This window comes from Salminus brasiliensis, chromosome 7, assembly GCF_030463535.1.
Source record: "Salminus brasiliensis chromosome 7, fSalBra1.hap2, whole genome shotgun sequence".
Taxonomy (NCBI): domain Eukaryota; kingdom Metazoa; phylum Chordata; class Actinopteri; order Characiformes; family Bryconidae; genus Salminus; species Salminus brasiliensis.
In genome coordinates, this window is record NC_132884.1 from 11,965,462 (window position 1) to 11,983,837 (window position 18,376).

General features: G+C 39.0%; 1 protein-coding gene across 10 annotated transcripts; it reads right to left on the reverse strand.

Moving 5' to 3' along the window:
* Positions 1–271: 271 nt before the first annotated feature.
* On the reverse strand, positions 272–16,015 carry bin1b (bridging integrator 1b). 10 transcript variants are annotated; one of them, XM_072683904.1, is made up of 21 exons: positions 15,779–16,015; positions 12,153–12,233; positions 11,934–11,988; positions 11,693–11,787; positions 11,303–11,338; positions 10,983–11,078; positions 10,758–10,865; positions 10,451–10,543; positions 10,143–10,228; positions 9,943–10,018; positions 9,802–9,857; positions 9,646–9,672; positions 9,280–9,343; positions 8,512–8,637; positions 8,017–8,088; positions 3,649–3,675; positions 2,904–3,158; positions 2,607–2,633; positions 2,189–2,254; positions 1,983–2,084; positions 272–1,828 (listed from the first exon to the last, which is right to left on the reverse strand). In XM_072683904.1, exons 1-21 carry the CDS (start codon positions 15,857–15,859, stop codon positions 1,727–1,729), a joined length of 1,731 nt encoding a protein of 576 aa, XP_072540005.1. In that variant the 5' UTR covers positions 15,860–16,015; the 3' UTR covers positions 272–1,726. The 10 variants fall into 10 exon arrangements, with proteins under 10 accessions (XP_072540005.1, XP_072540010.1, XP_072540006.1 ...); XM_072683909.1 differs by lacking the exon at positions 10,451–10,543; XM_072683905.1 differs by lacking the exon at positions 9,646–9,672.
* Between the last annotated feature and the right edge of the window lie 2,361 nt (positions 16,016–18,376).

The window sequence follows — 18,376 nt, forward strand, 5'->3', positions numbered from 1 at the left end:
GGATTTGTTAAAATTTAAAAGACAATGGGATCTATCATTATAGGAGCATTATAAGAGCCTGCAAACAATCCTGCCATTTAGAAACACACCATTACTCCTATGTAGATCTTTTGTTTAGACTTTTAGACTTTTGGCTTCGCATTTTATATATTGTGCAATGCGTTTCATTGTGAAAAATGGAGCATACATTGTTTTTTTTTTGTTTTTTTTACATCCAGTTCAAAATTGCACAAACGTTGTCTTCTTGACATTTAGAGTCAAAGTCCACATACAACTTAAGCATTATTGACATATTGTACTCAAATACATACAGTAGCATACAGTGCTGTGCAAATGTTTAGAATTAGATTTAAAGCTGTTTATCTGTCAGTAGACTTTAGCTTGTAAAGGAAACACTGGAATAAACATAGGAAACAATGTAAACAAGAAAACAATGAATTGTAATTTGAATATAATGTAACATGTGAGTGAGCTACAAGTGGTCCAGTGGACTAATATGCTGCCACTATGATCCGAGGACCACTAGTTCAAATGTCAGTCATGCAGCACACTCAGGTTGGGCTGATGGCACGTCCTCCCCACATCATTTCTAGTGGTCTGATATTGGTCAGAACTGTTAGCTGTTGTATCGAAGCTGGGGAGCTGTACTATGCTTAGAGCGTGCTGGCCACCTAGCAGTGCTGCATCAGCGCAGTTTTAAAAATGGCAGCATTACATGTCGGCGCAGACATGCTGGTGTTGGGGGCATTGCTATGAACAGGGACTGGATTATCGGCCTTCCAAATTGGGTAGGAAAAAAAACCAGTATCAAAACAAATAACAATCTAAAGCTTTGAGACTTATCAGGTACAGACCAGAAGATGGGGAAAAAATGATGTTTTTTTTTGTGCTTGACAAGAATGAAATCAGAATGAATAATGAAGATTTACAAATGAAACATTAGCAGATTACAGGGTTTAGATTAAACTGATTACATGGCATATCTGTCCAGTCTATCCCAGATTTTCAAAGGGTCATAATATGCACAATTTAACAAAGAACTATAAAATAATCACCATGACAAAACATTTCATATAATTACATTGCAGTATTTGTTTCAATCAATATGCTGTTTGTACAATATAACCAAAATGGGTTTCATCCCAAATAGGATATACATCTTAAATAATTTTCATAACTCGGGCCACAATAAAATAACTAGACACAAACATATAAAAACCTAAAAGATAATATGTAGCTGTATGTCTAAATCGCTGAGGTTTGTTCCCCTCACATGCTGGAATACTCTAGTTCCACCTCTGCAGGTTCAAGTTTTCTAGATTTCCAAACTACTTGTACATTAATTCACAACAAAATCATCAGTAATAAGAATATTACTGGCACTGTGTGTATTTATATATCTCTATCAAAATCAACTGTAAAACCAAGTACACAGGTTTTTTAATATTGATATATAAAAATGTTTGAAAGTACCCATTGCACACATTTTTTATTGTTCCAGCAATGATCATGGTGTACTGTTCTGTCCTCTTGTCATATTCAAAAATACCTGAAAAACATTTAATAGCACATCACAGTGTGTAATTCTGTATCTAAACTTTTTTTTGCTTTTTTGTAAAGCCACTTTTGTTCAAGCATTTATAAGAGTTGGATAAGGGGGAGAGAAAAGGCGTCAGAAATAACTGGTTAAAAGAAATCAAGTCGAGAATTATTATGGACGTCCTGCTCACAACCTCTGGGTAAAGTTTTCAGGAAATACTCCTTTAGCAGTAAGGTCCTTATTCTGCAGCCAGTTTGACTCCTTCACACCAAGCAACCAGCCTTCATCCTGCGCGCACACACACACACACACACACACACACACACACACACACACACACACGTTTGAAAGCCCCACATAAAAGAGAACAGTTGTTTGTGTTTGTGCTTGTTTAATACTATCCTTTAATATCTTGGTAATGCCTAAAGGGACAGTTACTGACCTGTTCATCAGGATTGTCGAATGGCATCACAAGGACAATGTCTCCTGCTTTGAGGTCTAACTCATCATTGTCTGTGGCGGCATAGTCATGCATTGCCTTCACCTGCCATCACACACACACACACACACACACACACATGAACAAGAACTACTCTTTTACCACAACACTGCAGTACTCTACATCCATTTGGGAGTGTTCAGTCTGACCTTATAGAGAACTCCTGCTGGAACCTCAGCATCTGATGAACCATTGGTGACCATTGTAGCTGCCTTCTAAAAAAGGAAAACACAAGTGAACATCAAGCTCCCGAAGACTACACCTTTTTGGACAAAATCTATACAAATGCACCACTATTGGCACAGGTGGAAAAAGTAAAACTGAAGTGCTAATAATTCCAATCCTGATATTTTTTTTAGAACTAGTCCTTAAAAATACTAATACAAGTGTATTCTTCCATCTGTAATTTCAATAATTGTTTAAATAAATGTTTGTGATAATAGAATAAAGGTAAAATATTTAACAAAATTAAATTTGTGCTGCTCAGAATCAGGAAATACTGATCATCCATAATCCTGCTATGGCATGATTTTATGTGTGTATTTTAAAAGATTTAGGTGTACGTACCGAATGGGTAGTAGCAGTTGTTTCTGTCTGAAATGCAAAGAAATCATATAGATGGTGCTAGTCCAGTACAAATAAACTTACACATTAAGCAAGACCGACAAACATTCGCTGATATCTTACATATATCCAAAACCTCAGAATTTGCATCTGAAGCAAAACATCACTTCCACAATCTAATGTAGTTAATGATCATCTCAGACAAATGCCCTTCACTTTTTTCTACTAAAGTGGCTTTAGCTCTGTCCAAACAATGCGGTTCGACAGGAGCCTGTCCAGTCTCAACTGCTCCTGTCCTACCTGAGCCCTTTCCTTGCACCAGCATGTCTCGTCTCCATCTTTCCAGTCTGTCTGGCTGACCTCAGCCTGTGCTGCAAGTTTATGGTCATCCCAGCTGGGTCCTTCATAAGGTTGCACACCTGGAGTGCCATCATCATCCCGCCTTAGGGTTTTGTATGGCTTCTCACACAAAGAGCAGCAAGACTGCTCAGTAATGTGTGCAGCTGCTTCTTCATCTGAATTCCACTGCTTGTTTGCAGCTAGGATCTGCTCAGGCTGGGGCAGGTGGTGGGTTAAAAGAAGAGTAAGAATGTGTTGTGGGTTTTATGGTAGTTGGGCCGTTTTATAGTGGTCATCATAAGGAATAGAGGCAAGATGGCAATAAGGAGGATGGGAAAGAGGTCAAGACAAGGGTTTGTACAATGAACAATGGTGTTTATGGAATTATGAGTGGTATAACTACTGATCCATATTCCATTTGTTTTATCTTGTTTATGTATTACAATCTTGTATTTATGTAATTTTTGACACAAGGTTTAACAACCTTTGCAATCTTGAGAGTTCTGAGAAAGGTCTAGATACTGCTAATAAATAAATAAACTTTCATATATCTGTGATTCCTGATATCCCGAGATTTCCTTACTATTACAAACTGTAATCTGGCATGCTGTTAAATTTGTCAGACATTTGTTCATGCACATAGCCAGGCTGGAACATGGTCACAGACTAAATGTAGATTTTCATTGTGTGTCAAGAATATTCTTACCTCCCAAGAGTCCCCTGAGGCCACCTTCTGTGAGGCAGTAAGGTAAGAGACATTAAGAAATTAAAAATAAAAGTAACAAGGATAGGTGTGCCACCATAGCAAAAAAGATGAATATATACTAGTGCACCCTTAAAAATTAGAATGCCATAGAAATGTTCATTTCTTTTTCATAATTTAATTTGAGTTACACTTTTTTTTTTTTTTTTATTGATTAGTATGGCTTATAGCTCAAATTTAAAAATCCATTTTTTTAAATTATTATACCACTTCATTTTCGGGTTTGGGTAAATTACTAATTAAACAGTATAACTCTGTCTAGTTCAACACATGCAACCACAATCAGGGATAAGACTGCTGAGACTTGTCCAGAAGATGATCATTGACAGGCCTCCACAATTTAGGTCACAAAAGGTTATAGTTGAAAAGGCTGGCTTTTTGCAGAATGCTGCATCAAATCATAGTAATGGGAAGTTGACTTGGTGAAAATGTGGTAGGAAAAGGTAGCAACAGGGGTGACTGCAACCTTGAGAGGAAGAAAAGCCAATTTGAAAACTAGGACTGAGGCTGGAGTTAACTCATCAAAAGCCATAGTTATCAGGAATAATGATATCACAATTTCCAAATATGATGCCACTTCAAACCAGAGAATGTCAGAAGCATCTAATCTGGGTTATGGAGAAAAAGAACTGGACTGTTCCTCAGTGCCTCAAAGTACTCTTTTTAGATTAAAGTATATTTTGCATTTAATCAGTAAATCCAGATTACAGATACAGTGAGTCCAAGAAGTATTTGATCCCTTGCTGATTTTCTTTGTTTGCCCACTAATAAAGACACTATCCTTCTGCACTTTTAATGGTAGATATATTCTAACATGGAGAGACAGAATATCAAGACAAAAATCCAGAATATAATTTTAAAGAATATATTTTAATTAATTTGTATTTCAATGAGGAAAATAAGTATTTGATCCCTCTTGCCAAACACACTCAATACTTAGTGGCAAAGCCTTTGTTTGCAAGCACAGCGGTGAGACGTTTGTTGTAGTTAACCACAAGTTTAGCACACACACCAGGGGGAATTTTGGCCCACTCTTCTTTGCAGATCCTCTCTAAATCATGAAGGTTGGTGGGCTGTCGCTTGGCAACTCTGACCTTCAGCTCCCTCCATAGATTTTCGATCGGATTGAGGTCTGGCGACTGGCTGGGCCACTCCATGACCTTAATGTGATTTTTCTTGAGCCAATCCTTTGTTGCCTTTGCTGTATGTTTAGGGTCGTTATCATGTTGGAAGACCCAACCACGGCCCATTTTCAGATCCCTGGCAGAGGGGAGGAGGTTGTCCCTCAGGATTGTGCGGTACATGGCTCCATCCATCTTCCCAGTGATGCGGTGAAGTAGCCCTGTACCCTTGGCAGAGAAACACCCCCAAAACATTATGCTTCCACCTCCATGCTTGACGGTGGGCACAGTGTTCTTGGGGTCATAGGCAGCATTTTTCTTCCTCCACACATGGCGGGTGGAGTTGAGGCCAAAAAGTTCAATTTTGGTCTCGTCTGACCACAAAACCTTCTCCCAATAACTTGGTTCATCTTTCAAATGATCATTGGCATACTTGAGGCGCGCCTCCACACTCCTCTCTTCAGCAGGGGTACCTTTCGGGCACTGCAGGATGTGAATCCATTGTTGCGCAAAGTGTTGCCAATTGTTTCCTTGCAAACTGTGGTCCCAGCTGCCTTCAGGTCATTTGCTAACTCCTGCCGAGTGGTTGCAGGACGATTTCTGACTGTTCTCAGCATCATTGCCACCCCACGAGGCGAAATCTTCTTTGGAGCACCGGGCCGAGGTCTGTTGATTGTCATGTTATACTCTTTAAACTTTCTGATAATTGCACCAATAGTTGTTACTTTCACATCCAACACCTTACTAATCTTTTTGTAGCCCATTCCAGCTTTGTGAAGGTCAACAATTCTGACTCTGAGGTCCTGTGACAGCTCTTTGGTTTTACCCATGTTGGAGACTTGAAATCTGTGTGATCTGTCTGATTCTGTGGACAGGTGTTTTTCACACAAGTGATTAGTGAGAACAGGTGGCTTCAGGTCAGGTAACAAGTTGATTGGGAGTGTCTAACTGGTCTGTAAAAGCCAGAACTGCTAATGAATACTAAGGGATCAAATACTTATTTCACTCCATGAAATACAAATCAATTAATATATATTCCTTAGATTTATTTTCTGGATTTTCTTTTTAATATTCTGTCTCTCCATGTAAGAATACATCTACCATTAAAAGTATAGAATGATCATGTCTTTATTAGTGGGCCAACGAAGAAAATCAGCAAGGGATCAAATACTTCTTGGACTCACTGTATATAGTCTGGAGAAAAAATGAAGAGGCACAGAATCCAAGGTGTGTGGAGTCCAGTTTGAGGTTTTTGAAGTCTGTGATGGTTTGGGGTATCATGTCATCTGCTGGTGTTGATCAACTGTATTTTATCAAGGATCAGGATGCATCACCTGCTCACAAAGCCAAAACTACTACCAAACAAGTTGCTGGCATGATATTACTGTGCTTGATTGGCCAGCCAACTCTCTGGACCTAAACCCCATAAAGAATCTACAGGGGTAGTGTCAAAAGAAATATGAGAAACACCCAACCCAGCAAACAGGCCACTATCAAAGTAACCTGGGCTTCACTGGCCTCATAACATCTCAGCAGCGCTACAAGCTTACTGCTTTGAGCCTATATCTGAACATACTTGGCAGAATTCGGACATGTCTGCATTGTACATCATTTACTGTTTGATCTTAAGAAATATTATGATACTGGATTCCTGATTTTCACAAGCTGAAAGTCATATTGTTTAAAAGAAAAAGATAGAAAGACTTAAAATGTCACTTGTAATGAACATAAAATATATGACAGTATATGACAATTTTTTTTAGATGCACTAGCACAGGGCATATATTACGGTGGTCACAGTAGAATGCAAAAGACTAGGCACTTTCCTCCTTGATCATTTCATCTACAAATACACAAAGCCTTGGTGTAGTTGTGGTTGACCAATTATCTTCACAGCTCATGTTGCTAACCTGATTCATGCTGATTTCTCTTTACAGCATTCAGAGAATTTGACTATTTACTTGACTACTGCAACTCACACTTGGCCTGTCTTTCTGGCTTGTCTGTTATTACATGTCACTCTCTTGCTGTTTCTTGCACTCTCATGTCACTCTCTTCACTTGCTTCCTGTAGCAGCCCACATTAGATATAAAACCTTGATGCTAGCCTACAATGGTCCAGCTCCTCCCTATCCAATGGCAAAGGTCACAACTCAACCCTTTGTACTTAAAGTATAGATTGGCCTGACTCCTCGTCGCTCAGGACGTATGTAAGACTAGCAGGGGTGCAACAACTTTTTGATTTAAGCGACTACCAAATTATTTGTCAACTAATCAAAGAATCATTCTTGCCAGACTATGTCAAAATAAAAGTCACAAATACAAACATAACAGCAACAACAAATGACTTTCAACTGAAAGCTAACATGGATTCAATTAAATACCAGCAAATTCTAGAACATCACACATAAGGATGACTTCAACAGCAGGATAATGACCCTAATCACACCTCAATATACACAATGCACCACCTTAAGATGCACAAGCTGAGTTTTGCCATGGGTCTCACAAATGCAGACCCTCCCAATCTGCAGACCTCAAAGGAGAAGTACATGCAGGATGGTCCAAGAAACTCACAGAATTAGAATCATCCTATGCAAGAAAAATGTGCATGAAAAATACTTTATGCCTTTTAGAGGTCAGGTCATCTTTAATTCGTTTAGCTATTCACAGTAACAGAAATTTTGACCATTTGCATGCCCCTGTATTACATAAAGGTAATCATTGTTATGCCAGCATATTGGGCTGATCTGCACACCATTGGACAATGTGTTTGACTCTTGGATCTCTTTTTTCTTTTGCATAAGCTGCTCCAGTATAATGTGACCTAACCAGCCTGTCTAAGCTAAAGATTAGTGGGGCTACATGCATGCAGAAAATGTGGAGATTAATCAGGGGGAACATTTCTACTAAAGAAACTTTCTTTTTAAAAAAAGTAGAAGGTACCTGCAGGTTCTTATCTTTGTGTGTTCTCTTTCTCTGGTCATACTGAGCAAAGAACTAAATATTTTCCACAGGAAATTGTGGGACATCATCCCCAGAGTTCATGATAACTGGGCTTGCACTTTTCAAGTAAATAAGTGGATCTCACATTTGTCCCTCGTTTTCCTGTCGCTCTACAACAAAGTAGGTATCTTGGCCTTCTGGTTTCTGAACACTGACTTTTGTCCATCTTGACCTGTTACACCCACCTCGGGGTCTGGAGAGGTGTTGATCGCCTGCATAGCAGCCAGGTCCATATCCAGCAGACTGGGGCCATCAATCTGATTATATATATATATATATATATATATATATATATATATATATATATATATATATATATATATATATATATACACATACATATACACATACACATACACACACACATACATACATACATGCACACATACACACACATACATGCACACACACACACACACACACACACACACACACACAATTTTTATATATATATAGTAATATATATTACACAAGAAAATGCATAGGTATGCATTTACAAGTGCTGAATGAGTGTACTGACCATCAGATGATGTCAAGATGCAAGATTATGAAAAGACTAAGACTAATTGATGTATGCTCAATAATGGCTCCAAGAACGAATGAAGGGAGCGAAATGTTTGTGAACTGAAATGTTTGTGTACAGATGGTGCTCACAGACTGAGGGGGTAAGGGCCTCTGACCTGTGAGGGTTTGGTAACGTTAATGTCAGGCACCAATGCATCCTCAAAAAGGTCAATGATGTCCAGTTTTGCCTCTTTAGCTGGAGAAGGCCTTGGGGGCCGTGGGACCGGTGGACCCGGTCTCAGCTGTCACAGACACATGCACACACAAATTCATGCCACACATGACATATGCATGCACATAGTAAGGGAAACAGACAAATGCACATCACATGGTTAGTTAAATACAACAAAACAAAAGAGACAATTCTTTTTGTAAATAGTAATAATAATAAAAATATTTACTATTGGCACAAATATATTTTTTGGCTAAATAATTGAACTGAGAGTAAAAACGAACTCTATGTCTTTGTGTAGTTTGCACTTCGTGGATGTGATTGTGTATTTTTCATTAAAATACTATTGAATTACATCACATATACACAGATGAGCCATAGCATTAATACCACCTGCCTAATACTGAGTAGGTCCCACTTATGCCGCAACACCAGAAGGAATCAACTCCACAAGACCTATGAGGGCATGCTGTGGTATCTGCCACTAAGACAACAGATTCAGTGTTCACCAATTGTCCTTTCTTGGACCACTTTCATGGGTACTGACCACAGCATACCAGAAAAACTTAAGATTACAAGATCTGCCTGATGTTTTTGAGATGCTCTGACCCAGTCATCTATCCATCACAAATTGAGTCTTGACCAAGTAGCTCAAAGTAGCTAATGTTATGACTGATCAGTGTCTCTCGCTCTCTCATTTAGACAACAGTACCTTAGGTTGTGTAGTCATGTCTGCTTCAGACTCTGCTGTGGCATTGTGGTTAGCTGCTGCTTCACTACAAGAAAGAAAAAAATCCCATACATAACATTCAGAATTTCTGCCAAGGCATGGATCTATATATTTAAATATCACCACTGGGTGGCAGCAGAGAACTGTATGGAGATGGATGATTTTATCAAATGGTTAGGCTACATCACTGACATAAGTTTCATTAATATCGGCATGCGGTACAGACACACAAGAGAAGCAGTAGCATTTTGCAAGGGTTATCATTAGTGTCACTTTAACCATACATTATAAGGCTGAACCATATGCCCCTGATTTACACACAAAGACTTGCAGTCCTGGTATAATTACCTCTTCCCAGTAGTCTTGACAGGTTTTCTGGGGGGATTTGGGGGAGGATTAATTTAGTCTATGGGGAATATAGACGCTCCCAATGCACAGTTCTAAATAATGTTATCTGTACCAAATGCAACAGAACTGAACTAACAAAATTCAAATAACACTCACTTGGCTTGTCGTTGTTCCTCTAGTTTGGTCATAATATTGAAAAGATTTTGGTTCATCTGTAAATAATGCAGAGCTTTATTCAAGGGAAAAACATGGAACTGTTGTAATGAATGTTTTTGTTTTGTTTAAAAAAAATCTCACTTTGCCAATCTCTCTGTGGAACTTCTCTTCCAGCCCTGCTACACTTTGAAAGGTGGTCACATAGAATCCAACACGACTAAGGTACAAAGAGATCACATGAAAACCAACTTGAGAAAAATTCTTGAGCTATGTCAAAGATGAAGGAGGAGTACACAGAGATTGAATGTAGTATGAATTGACAGAAATGAAATGGTCGGTACCTGTTCCACAGAGTTGGAAGTTCTTCCTGGAGATCATAATTGATCTCTTCAAATACCTTTTGTGCTCTTCCTAATTCTTCCTCTGCCTAACAATACATAATACACAAATCATTCACCTAATTATAGTTTGGTCAAAACATATGCATCACCCTGAAAAATCACACTTACATGCACTTAGATAGCTTTGCACTCTGAGAGTTGTTAAATGACATGGCTTTAAGAGGCAGTTTAGTCTATGCCATGACCAAAAGTTAAAAGGCAGGTGTTAGAGAATTAAGGCAATTAAGGCTGAGGGACAGGTGCGTCACCTGGTTTCTGCTGAGGTTAGTTTGAGCAATCTGATGTGCTGTGATTATTCCCTGAGCCCAGCCTGGTGCAGCTTTCTCCATTAGAGCCAAGGGCTAATCATGCAGAGAGTGAGGTATAAGAAAGAGAGGTAGAGAGAAAGAGAGACAGAAAGATGCAAGACCAGTAGGTTTCGTTAGTACACAAGTTACATTGAGACAGACAATCCAAAATGTTATGCAGACTTTATATACACACACACACACACACACACACACACACACACACACACACACAGAGTAATATTCAAACATAAAAGCATCTTGGCACCTTGGCAATTTTGGCCTCATCCTTCTTTTTGCTTTTCTGTATGGAGGCAAAATGATGTCTGGCACTGTCAAAGTCCACCAACTTCCTCTCGCGCTTTGCAATGCGAGTCTAAAGGGGGTGGTAAGGGGGTTGGAGGGGTGTAAACAGATGTCTTCTACAGGACATGTATTCTCCCTCCACAGCAAGAATACTTTAATGTTTAGTTTAATGACAACTAAAACTAACCTTTATATCCGGAAACTGAGCCATGTAGGTATCCATGGAGATGAGTGCACTGTCCACAAGTTTTTGATAAAAATCAGTCCATAGGTGATCTGTGTCCTGCAAAGCAAAAGGCAAACCATTCCAACACACACACACACACACACACACACACACACACACACACACACACACACACACTCTAAAATGCATACAAATGACTAAAAGCATACAAAAGACTAAACACTCCACGTTGCCTTCACATGTATCTCTACGATTAACACTGCTAGCAACTGCACTAGACTAAATTCTAAATTCTAAAGCAGAGACATTAACTACTTTACCTCCAGATTATTATCCATCTCCTTCTCTATCAACTCCTTCACACAGACAAAGACAAAGCGTGTGCACAGAATGAATGGCAGCATGGCAGTGCAACAGAGTTGACAAGTGGAAAATTCTTAAATGTACAATTGTACCATTTTGGTAAGGTACAGTTTTTTAAGCTTTATTTATTTATTTATTTAGCGTATTTATAATGCAACAGTGATGTCAACTATTCTTTGACAAAAGCTACAAATTTAATGAAAGACTACTGGGGGCTGGTATAATCAATCTGATGACACCATGTCTGATTCGCTAACCTTACATAGCATTTAACCATTTGACCTCATATTTTGCTGTACAGAGTGAAAACATGTACACCTTGCACAGGAAGCGGGCCTTTTACACACCTCTGCAAGAGCATCCATCTCCTCCTTCCCAAACCAGTCTGGCTCATACATGTCTGCTAGACAGTCCTGCAGATGCTTGGAGCATTCGTGCATTGCTGAGGAGAAACAGACAGACAGCTGCCAGGACAACTAAAAACACAGGACAGGAAAACACAACATATAGTCTACTTCAAACACACACACACACACACACACACACACACACACACACACACAAAAACACACACACCTTACTCCTTACTTTTTATTGCTGCCAGATATGCCTTCAAGTCCCTCTGCAGTTTAGTGCCTTCAGCCTGTGCACAAATGGGGAGAAAAAGACCACTACAATGACAGTACTACTACAATGATCACTACTATGACTGGCTGATAGGACATAAGACACAAAAAATGCTTCAAAGCTTAACAGTAGCATTTGGCTCAGGAGTGAGAGGTTAGTGGCTATGTAAAGGAATCTCACCATTTGTTTGTTGAAGTTAGCTACTTCTTCTTCAAAAGCTGTGTCTTTGGTCTCATCAGCCTTCCCCAATTTCTGCATCATCTAAAACCAAGACCAAGCATGCCACACAAAAACAAACACAAATGTTACAAATGCTGTTTCTACTGATAATACTAGTAAGGAATTGTGATTATGTGATTGATTGATTGATTGATTGATTGTGATGATTATAATAATTAGAATTTTATGGCTAAACAACAGACATGGGCCTAACCAAACAATAAGATTCAGAGTCCCCCAGTGCAGGCTCAACAACTTAAGAATTTCTTTGTTCTCCTGTTTATCAAAGCTTTAAATAACAAGCTTGACAGAGGTAAACATCCGTATTGCTGTCCTGAATGTAATTAACTTGTTTATTGTTATTGTAAACTCAATATGTTTTTGTTTTGTACCTTTGTGATGTACCTCAATTTCTAATATTCCTTCTCCATGCCTGATGCATAGTAGGCCATAGGGGACACAAGCATTTTTATTTTTTTCATTAATTTAGACATATTCTCTTTATTAGTGACTGACCACCTCACATCTCAAAAATGTAACTAATAACTATTTTTTTTTTGTAGATAGCTCAATGATTATATAAATGTAGTTGTTCTGACGTTTTGCTAGTTGTCTGTATACACCCTAAATCTACAAGATATTTAGGAGTGACTGATCAAATATATATATTACAATTCATATACCAAAGATATGTATAAGACAAACATTTCGTAAAATGTGCTACCAAAACATCCATGCTAGGACCTAATGCTCCTAATAAACATTTTACATAGCTTTGGGCTTGCATAATGCTGTAGTGTTCAGATGTACTGTAGAAGTAAGCACAGAGAAGCAGTCAGCTGTTAATTCAGGGCAGAGTATGGAGGCCACTTTAAGCTCCTGGGGTCAGCTATCTTTTTATTGACACTGCTATCAACAAACAATTCTGAAAAAGCTGAATGAGAGAGCTGTCTGCATGTTTGTGTGTAACAATGTGTGAAAGAGTTTTGTTATATTTGGTACCGGTGACTGGAGATTCAGGCTGATCAACATCAAACTCAAGTGATACCTCCCACATTTGCTATATTTACGTCAAGTGGCTAGGATCAGTCACACAGTTTGACCAATCAGGCTAATAAGGCTTAGGTCGGGGGGAGATTTATCAGGAGTTACAAAGGTTTTCCATGTGTGTCTATGTTGTAGTGTGTGTATATTTTTAAATATATATTTTAAATTAAAGTTTTACAGTGCCCACAGACCTCTGACTGCTAGGCACTGGTGTTCAATGACGGGGCCAAAAATACACTAAGCCTCATTTAACCCTCCCCAGATAGAAAACCCCCGGAGGATTGTGAAGGATTAGTTTGTGGGCTACAGCCTGTCTGCTATTCATAGACTCTCTATGTCCAAAGGCCTTCTGGTTTAGAACAGGTGTATGGGAGTGTACTCTAGGGGGGTGGTTTGGACTGATCTGATTGAAATGTGGTTTGCCGACTGGAAGTGGCAGGCAGAAGTTAGAGCAGGGACACAAGAGCAGGGCAAAACTGATAAAATCCAATATTTTCCCAATGTATCACGGTATCAGATTATGTTTTCTAAGTACCGGTAACTCAGAGCTAAAAGAATACCATACAAACATTACATAGCTTATTTTGCATTGTAACATTAAATTAATTATTTTGTAGAATGTATCTATTGCTATATCAATATTTTCTATATATACTTCAAAAACTAAAAAAAAAAAAAATCAATACCATTGTGTGACACCTACACCACTAAAAACAAGATATTGGCCAACAGTACGAGAAGGGCAGATGAATGTTTCCTCTGAGGGGAAGGATCATAGCACTTATGAGTGTCTAATTCGGGAGCAGATGCCTGGGTGAATGTGATGCCTCGTGGCTATCCACTCCCATTACTCCCTGATCTGATGTCACACCTCTCAGACCCAAGACCACATATGCCTCTATAGCAACTGGACATGCCAATGTTTTAGAATGTTCCTAATTTAACAGTAGGCCTCTGACCAGGAAGAGAAATGACTCGGGACAAGTGATGCTCACAGCAAAAACAAGTATTGGATGGGGTGGCGGCAAAGGCGCAAATGGGACAAAGGGAACAGCAGAGTGTCTAAGGGGGAGTGAAAGAAGGAAAGGTAGAGAGCAGAGAGTGTTCTCCACTAGCTGGCTGAATTTCAAAATGGAAGAGGAGACTATGACCTCCCCTCAGATCATGGATGGGTCATATATCACAGAGAGGGAGAATACACTCACATCTCATGCAATTCTGGGTCCTATCACACTAAAGCTAAAAGACAAGTCCTGGTAGAGATTGCTTATGGCAAACAATTATGAATTTACCCATTACTTCTACTACGATTTAGGCACTTCTTTTAATAGGTAGTAAAACTAATTAACTATTGTTCTAAATATTGCAAACAGTACTTGGTGACCTGTCAAGATGATGAGCAGAGGACAAAAATGGTCAACTAGATATCAACCTCTGCTGACTCTCACTGTCAGTCAGAATTACAAGCCTTACATTTTTTATCCTTTCTTGATTAATCTTATCAAGGATCAGTGCTCTCTCTGATCAATTCTTGAAGTACTGGCATACGAGTACATACAAAAAAAAAGCGCATGGATTCTCGATCACATTAATTACCAGCATATGGAGGTTGAGGCAAGCATGCATGTGTAGAATCCAGAGAGCAGAGTTATAAACTTTTTCCACTTGCACATTTTTAATAATATGAATCTTCAGGTAAGTTTTTCCACTCTCAGCCTACCTGACCTGGTCACACCAGTGGGTTTTAAGCAGTAGAACACCCAGTGTTTGTGACCTCTCAGCTCATTATTTCCCATTACCACATTGCACACACATTGGTAGTGAGGAGACCTCTTAAATCCTATACCATGAACCCTGACAGGAGCAAAACTAGAACCACACCTAGTAAGAGGTCATAGCGGGGTTACTTTCACTGTTCCTTGAAGCCAATTTTGTTGACCATAATTCGAAATCAGAGCAGTCCACCAAGGGAGATTTAAACCAATCATGATTTCACTCCAAAAGACAGAACACTCACGGGGTCCGCGGTGAGCGAACAGAAACAAACAGCTGTGAGCAGCTGACAGGGAGCGATACTCAAGACGCAGGTCTTATTTTATCCGCTTTAGTCACCGTTTCCGCTAGCCTCGAGCTTCAATCCAGGGGAGTAAACCAGATTACAATCGAATTCGCTCATACAAACCAGGTTACATGTTAATGGAACAGATGGGATCTATTGTAGGAGAGCGAAACTTAAACTCGCCATGCAATAGCAAATTCCGTTGAGGGAGTTTCACTTCTCAATCAGCTAGCTTCGTTCTTGTCGCTTTGACATTTAGAGAGAAAGTAGAAACACAGACAATTTACAAACGGTCTCCGCACAAGCATGTAGAAGTATGTATAAGTGTATGAGTAGAAGAATGTAGGATTGTAGCAGCACACAGAAACTCGTAGAACATGTCGAAGCTCTTTATACGTGACACTCCAGAGAGTAGCTTAGAAACATAGAAAACCGTTAAGACTTTGGGAATATTTGGGAGGTTTTTGTTTCTGTACCCTACCTTCTCTTGAGCTCGAGTTATCCTCTTCTGCACATTGCTAGCCAGTTTCCCGGCGTTCACTCCTTTCCCTGTCTCAGCCATGATAGGCACTTTAGGCTCCCCAAATCTGTAGAACCCGAGTCAATACAACAAAAGGTGCAGGAGAAACTGCAAGAGGGTTACGCAGAAAAAGAGGAAACGCAACAGGAGGAACTCTGAGGGCTTTCTGGTCTCCGCTCGCTTAGATGGGAAAGCATCTTAAAGGGATAGCGAGGACAGAACGTAACTCTAATCCCTAACAACGACAGCCCATTTAAAGGTGAGTTCCACAAATGATACTGGCGCGCTCCCCAAACGTGTTCAGAAACAGTCAATTGGAAAAAATTATAAGGTAGCCTTGTTTTGGAAACAGCAGTTCGTTCAAAAGAGCTCCTAAATAAAATAGCAGGCTATATAGGCTATACCTGCTATATAACTATTACCCCTCTTGCTGGACGCCCCCCTAACGGAGCAATTAAAACCTACAGTGTTGGCCGACACTGGTTCGTGCTTGACACAGGAAGGATGTATTTATATATAATGATCTCTAACTTTAGCTGGTTAAATGGCATCATTTGAATCAACAATCTGCTAAACACAAACGCAAGACATGGTAAGATCTAGACTTAAATCTTTTGTTTGGTGGTGAAATTGCCATTACATGGCACCATACAAATAAACACAAATTAGCTTAATACGTGCAAAATAAGTCATATTATCACTGTACAAAAATGTGTACTTTATTTTAAATGTTTCTACGTCATTTAAAAATATCATTTGCCATTTACATTGCGTGAATATTTAATAATAAAATTACCATGATCATGATCAATGATCGAAATGATTGTCATTTTAGCTTTTTAGCTAAGTCATTTTACAAAAAAAACAGTTCATATTAATTTACTATTGAAAGTTTTAAGTACATTAATTTATTATTAAGTAAATTAATTAGGAGGATATCCTATTGGAGGATATGACTGTCTTTAATATGACCTTTTTCTCACAATTTGGTAGTGCCGATTTATCCACCCTGGTTTAAGTTATGCTCTTGCAGCATTGTGCCACAAATAAGTACACGCTTAAACAAACATTAAACAAAATTGTAGTTATACAATATACAAGTATATATACTATATACAAGTAATATAGTAGTATTACTTGTAGTACTAGTTGTTACCTTGTAGAAGGCATTTACAATTTTTTCGGCCAACCTGCAGCTACTGCTATTTTGAGGTCTATTCAGAATTTTTCAATGATATGTAGGTTGGGGACTGTGAGTTTACACTCACAGTTTGCACCTCTTGATTGTGGATTTTGATGTGTGTTTATGACAATTATGCTGCTGTAGAAGTCATCCTTTTCTCATCTTCAGGTATTTTTTTTTTTTTTTTTACAGACGGTGTAATGTTTGCTTCCAGAATGTACTGGTATTTAATGAAATACATTTGTCTTTGTGCCACTGACTGCAACGTAAAATATGGCTGATCACTGGAATTTTGTGTGTATGTTTTATGATTTGTTGATCTCTTGTTACTGGATTCCTATGAAGCTGCTTTGTCATCAGTTTTCACAATTTGAATTTGAACATTCCCTTGCTCATTTTGCCCAAAAGTTGCATGTATGAAGCCTCCCACGGGCGTCCACACAAAAAGTGGCAAAGGTGCTTCTTTTTTTTTTTAAACATGTCAATGTTTAAGTTAATTAACCTTGTTCTAACCAATCAAGCTGGGAAATAAATATGTTTATGGGATTTATGGAAAGATTAATTTGCTATGGATTAATCCTGAGCCTAAAAGAGTGAATTCATTCTTGCCACTGTTGAAAGAAAAATGGTTATTCAACAGGTATCCAACAGATATGAGTCAGATAATGAAAAGACATGAAAAACTTTGCTGGTCGAACTGGTAGATGGGACCCCAGCGGGCAGTCTTCCAAAAGGTAGGGCTGGGTGACTATTTACTCTGAGATGGTAAAGAGACAGAGTTAGTTCTGAATAGATGTATAGAGAGCAGAAAATGTTGAGCAGTATCAGAGTGTGTCTGACAACTCCGGCAGGTCTGACTATAACAGCCTAGGAGAGTGCCAGAATGTAACACAGACATGGGAGCACCTTGAAACGCTAGCGTCCATCTGCACCACCGTCCACAAACCTGAGTGATCGTGTACAAGCAGCGAGACGACAGCTCCAGCATCTCAGTATACTACAATTCCCTGTGTCCGTGAACCCCTGGACCTAGCTAAGAGGAAACAATACCAAAAGCTAAACAGTTGAGTTTTCAGCCTAGATTTAAAGAACTCCCGAACATTATCTGGAAGGTTATTCTAGAGTTGGGGGACTCTATAAGAAAAGGCTCTTCCCCCTGCTGAGTTTTGGGAACTAATTAGAAGACAGCACCCTGAGATCTAAGTAATCTTGATTGTTCATAATATGTAAGAAAATCTCGCAGGTGAGGCCATGCAGGGCTTTGTATGTTAATAAAAGAATTTTGTAGTCAATATGGAATTTAAGTTCTTAGTTTGGCAGTGTTCCTAAAATGTAGAAAGGCTGTCCTACTAGATCTTGTTACTGTTAGGAAGAAG

Coding starts and splice junctions, on each gene's coding strand:
- bin1b (XM_072683904.1), bottom strand. CDS start 15,859: ATGGCTGAGACAGGGAAAGGAGTGAACGCCGGGAAACTGGCTAGCAAT. Junction 12,234..15,778: donor TAACTCGAGCTCAAGAGAAG/GTAGGGTACAGA, acceptor TCTTGGTTTTAG/ATGATGCAGAAATTGGGGAA. Junction 10,866..10,982: donor CTCAGTTTCCGGATATAAAG/GTTAGTTTTAGT, acceptor CACCCCCTTTAG/ACTCGCATTGCAAAGCGCGA.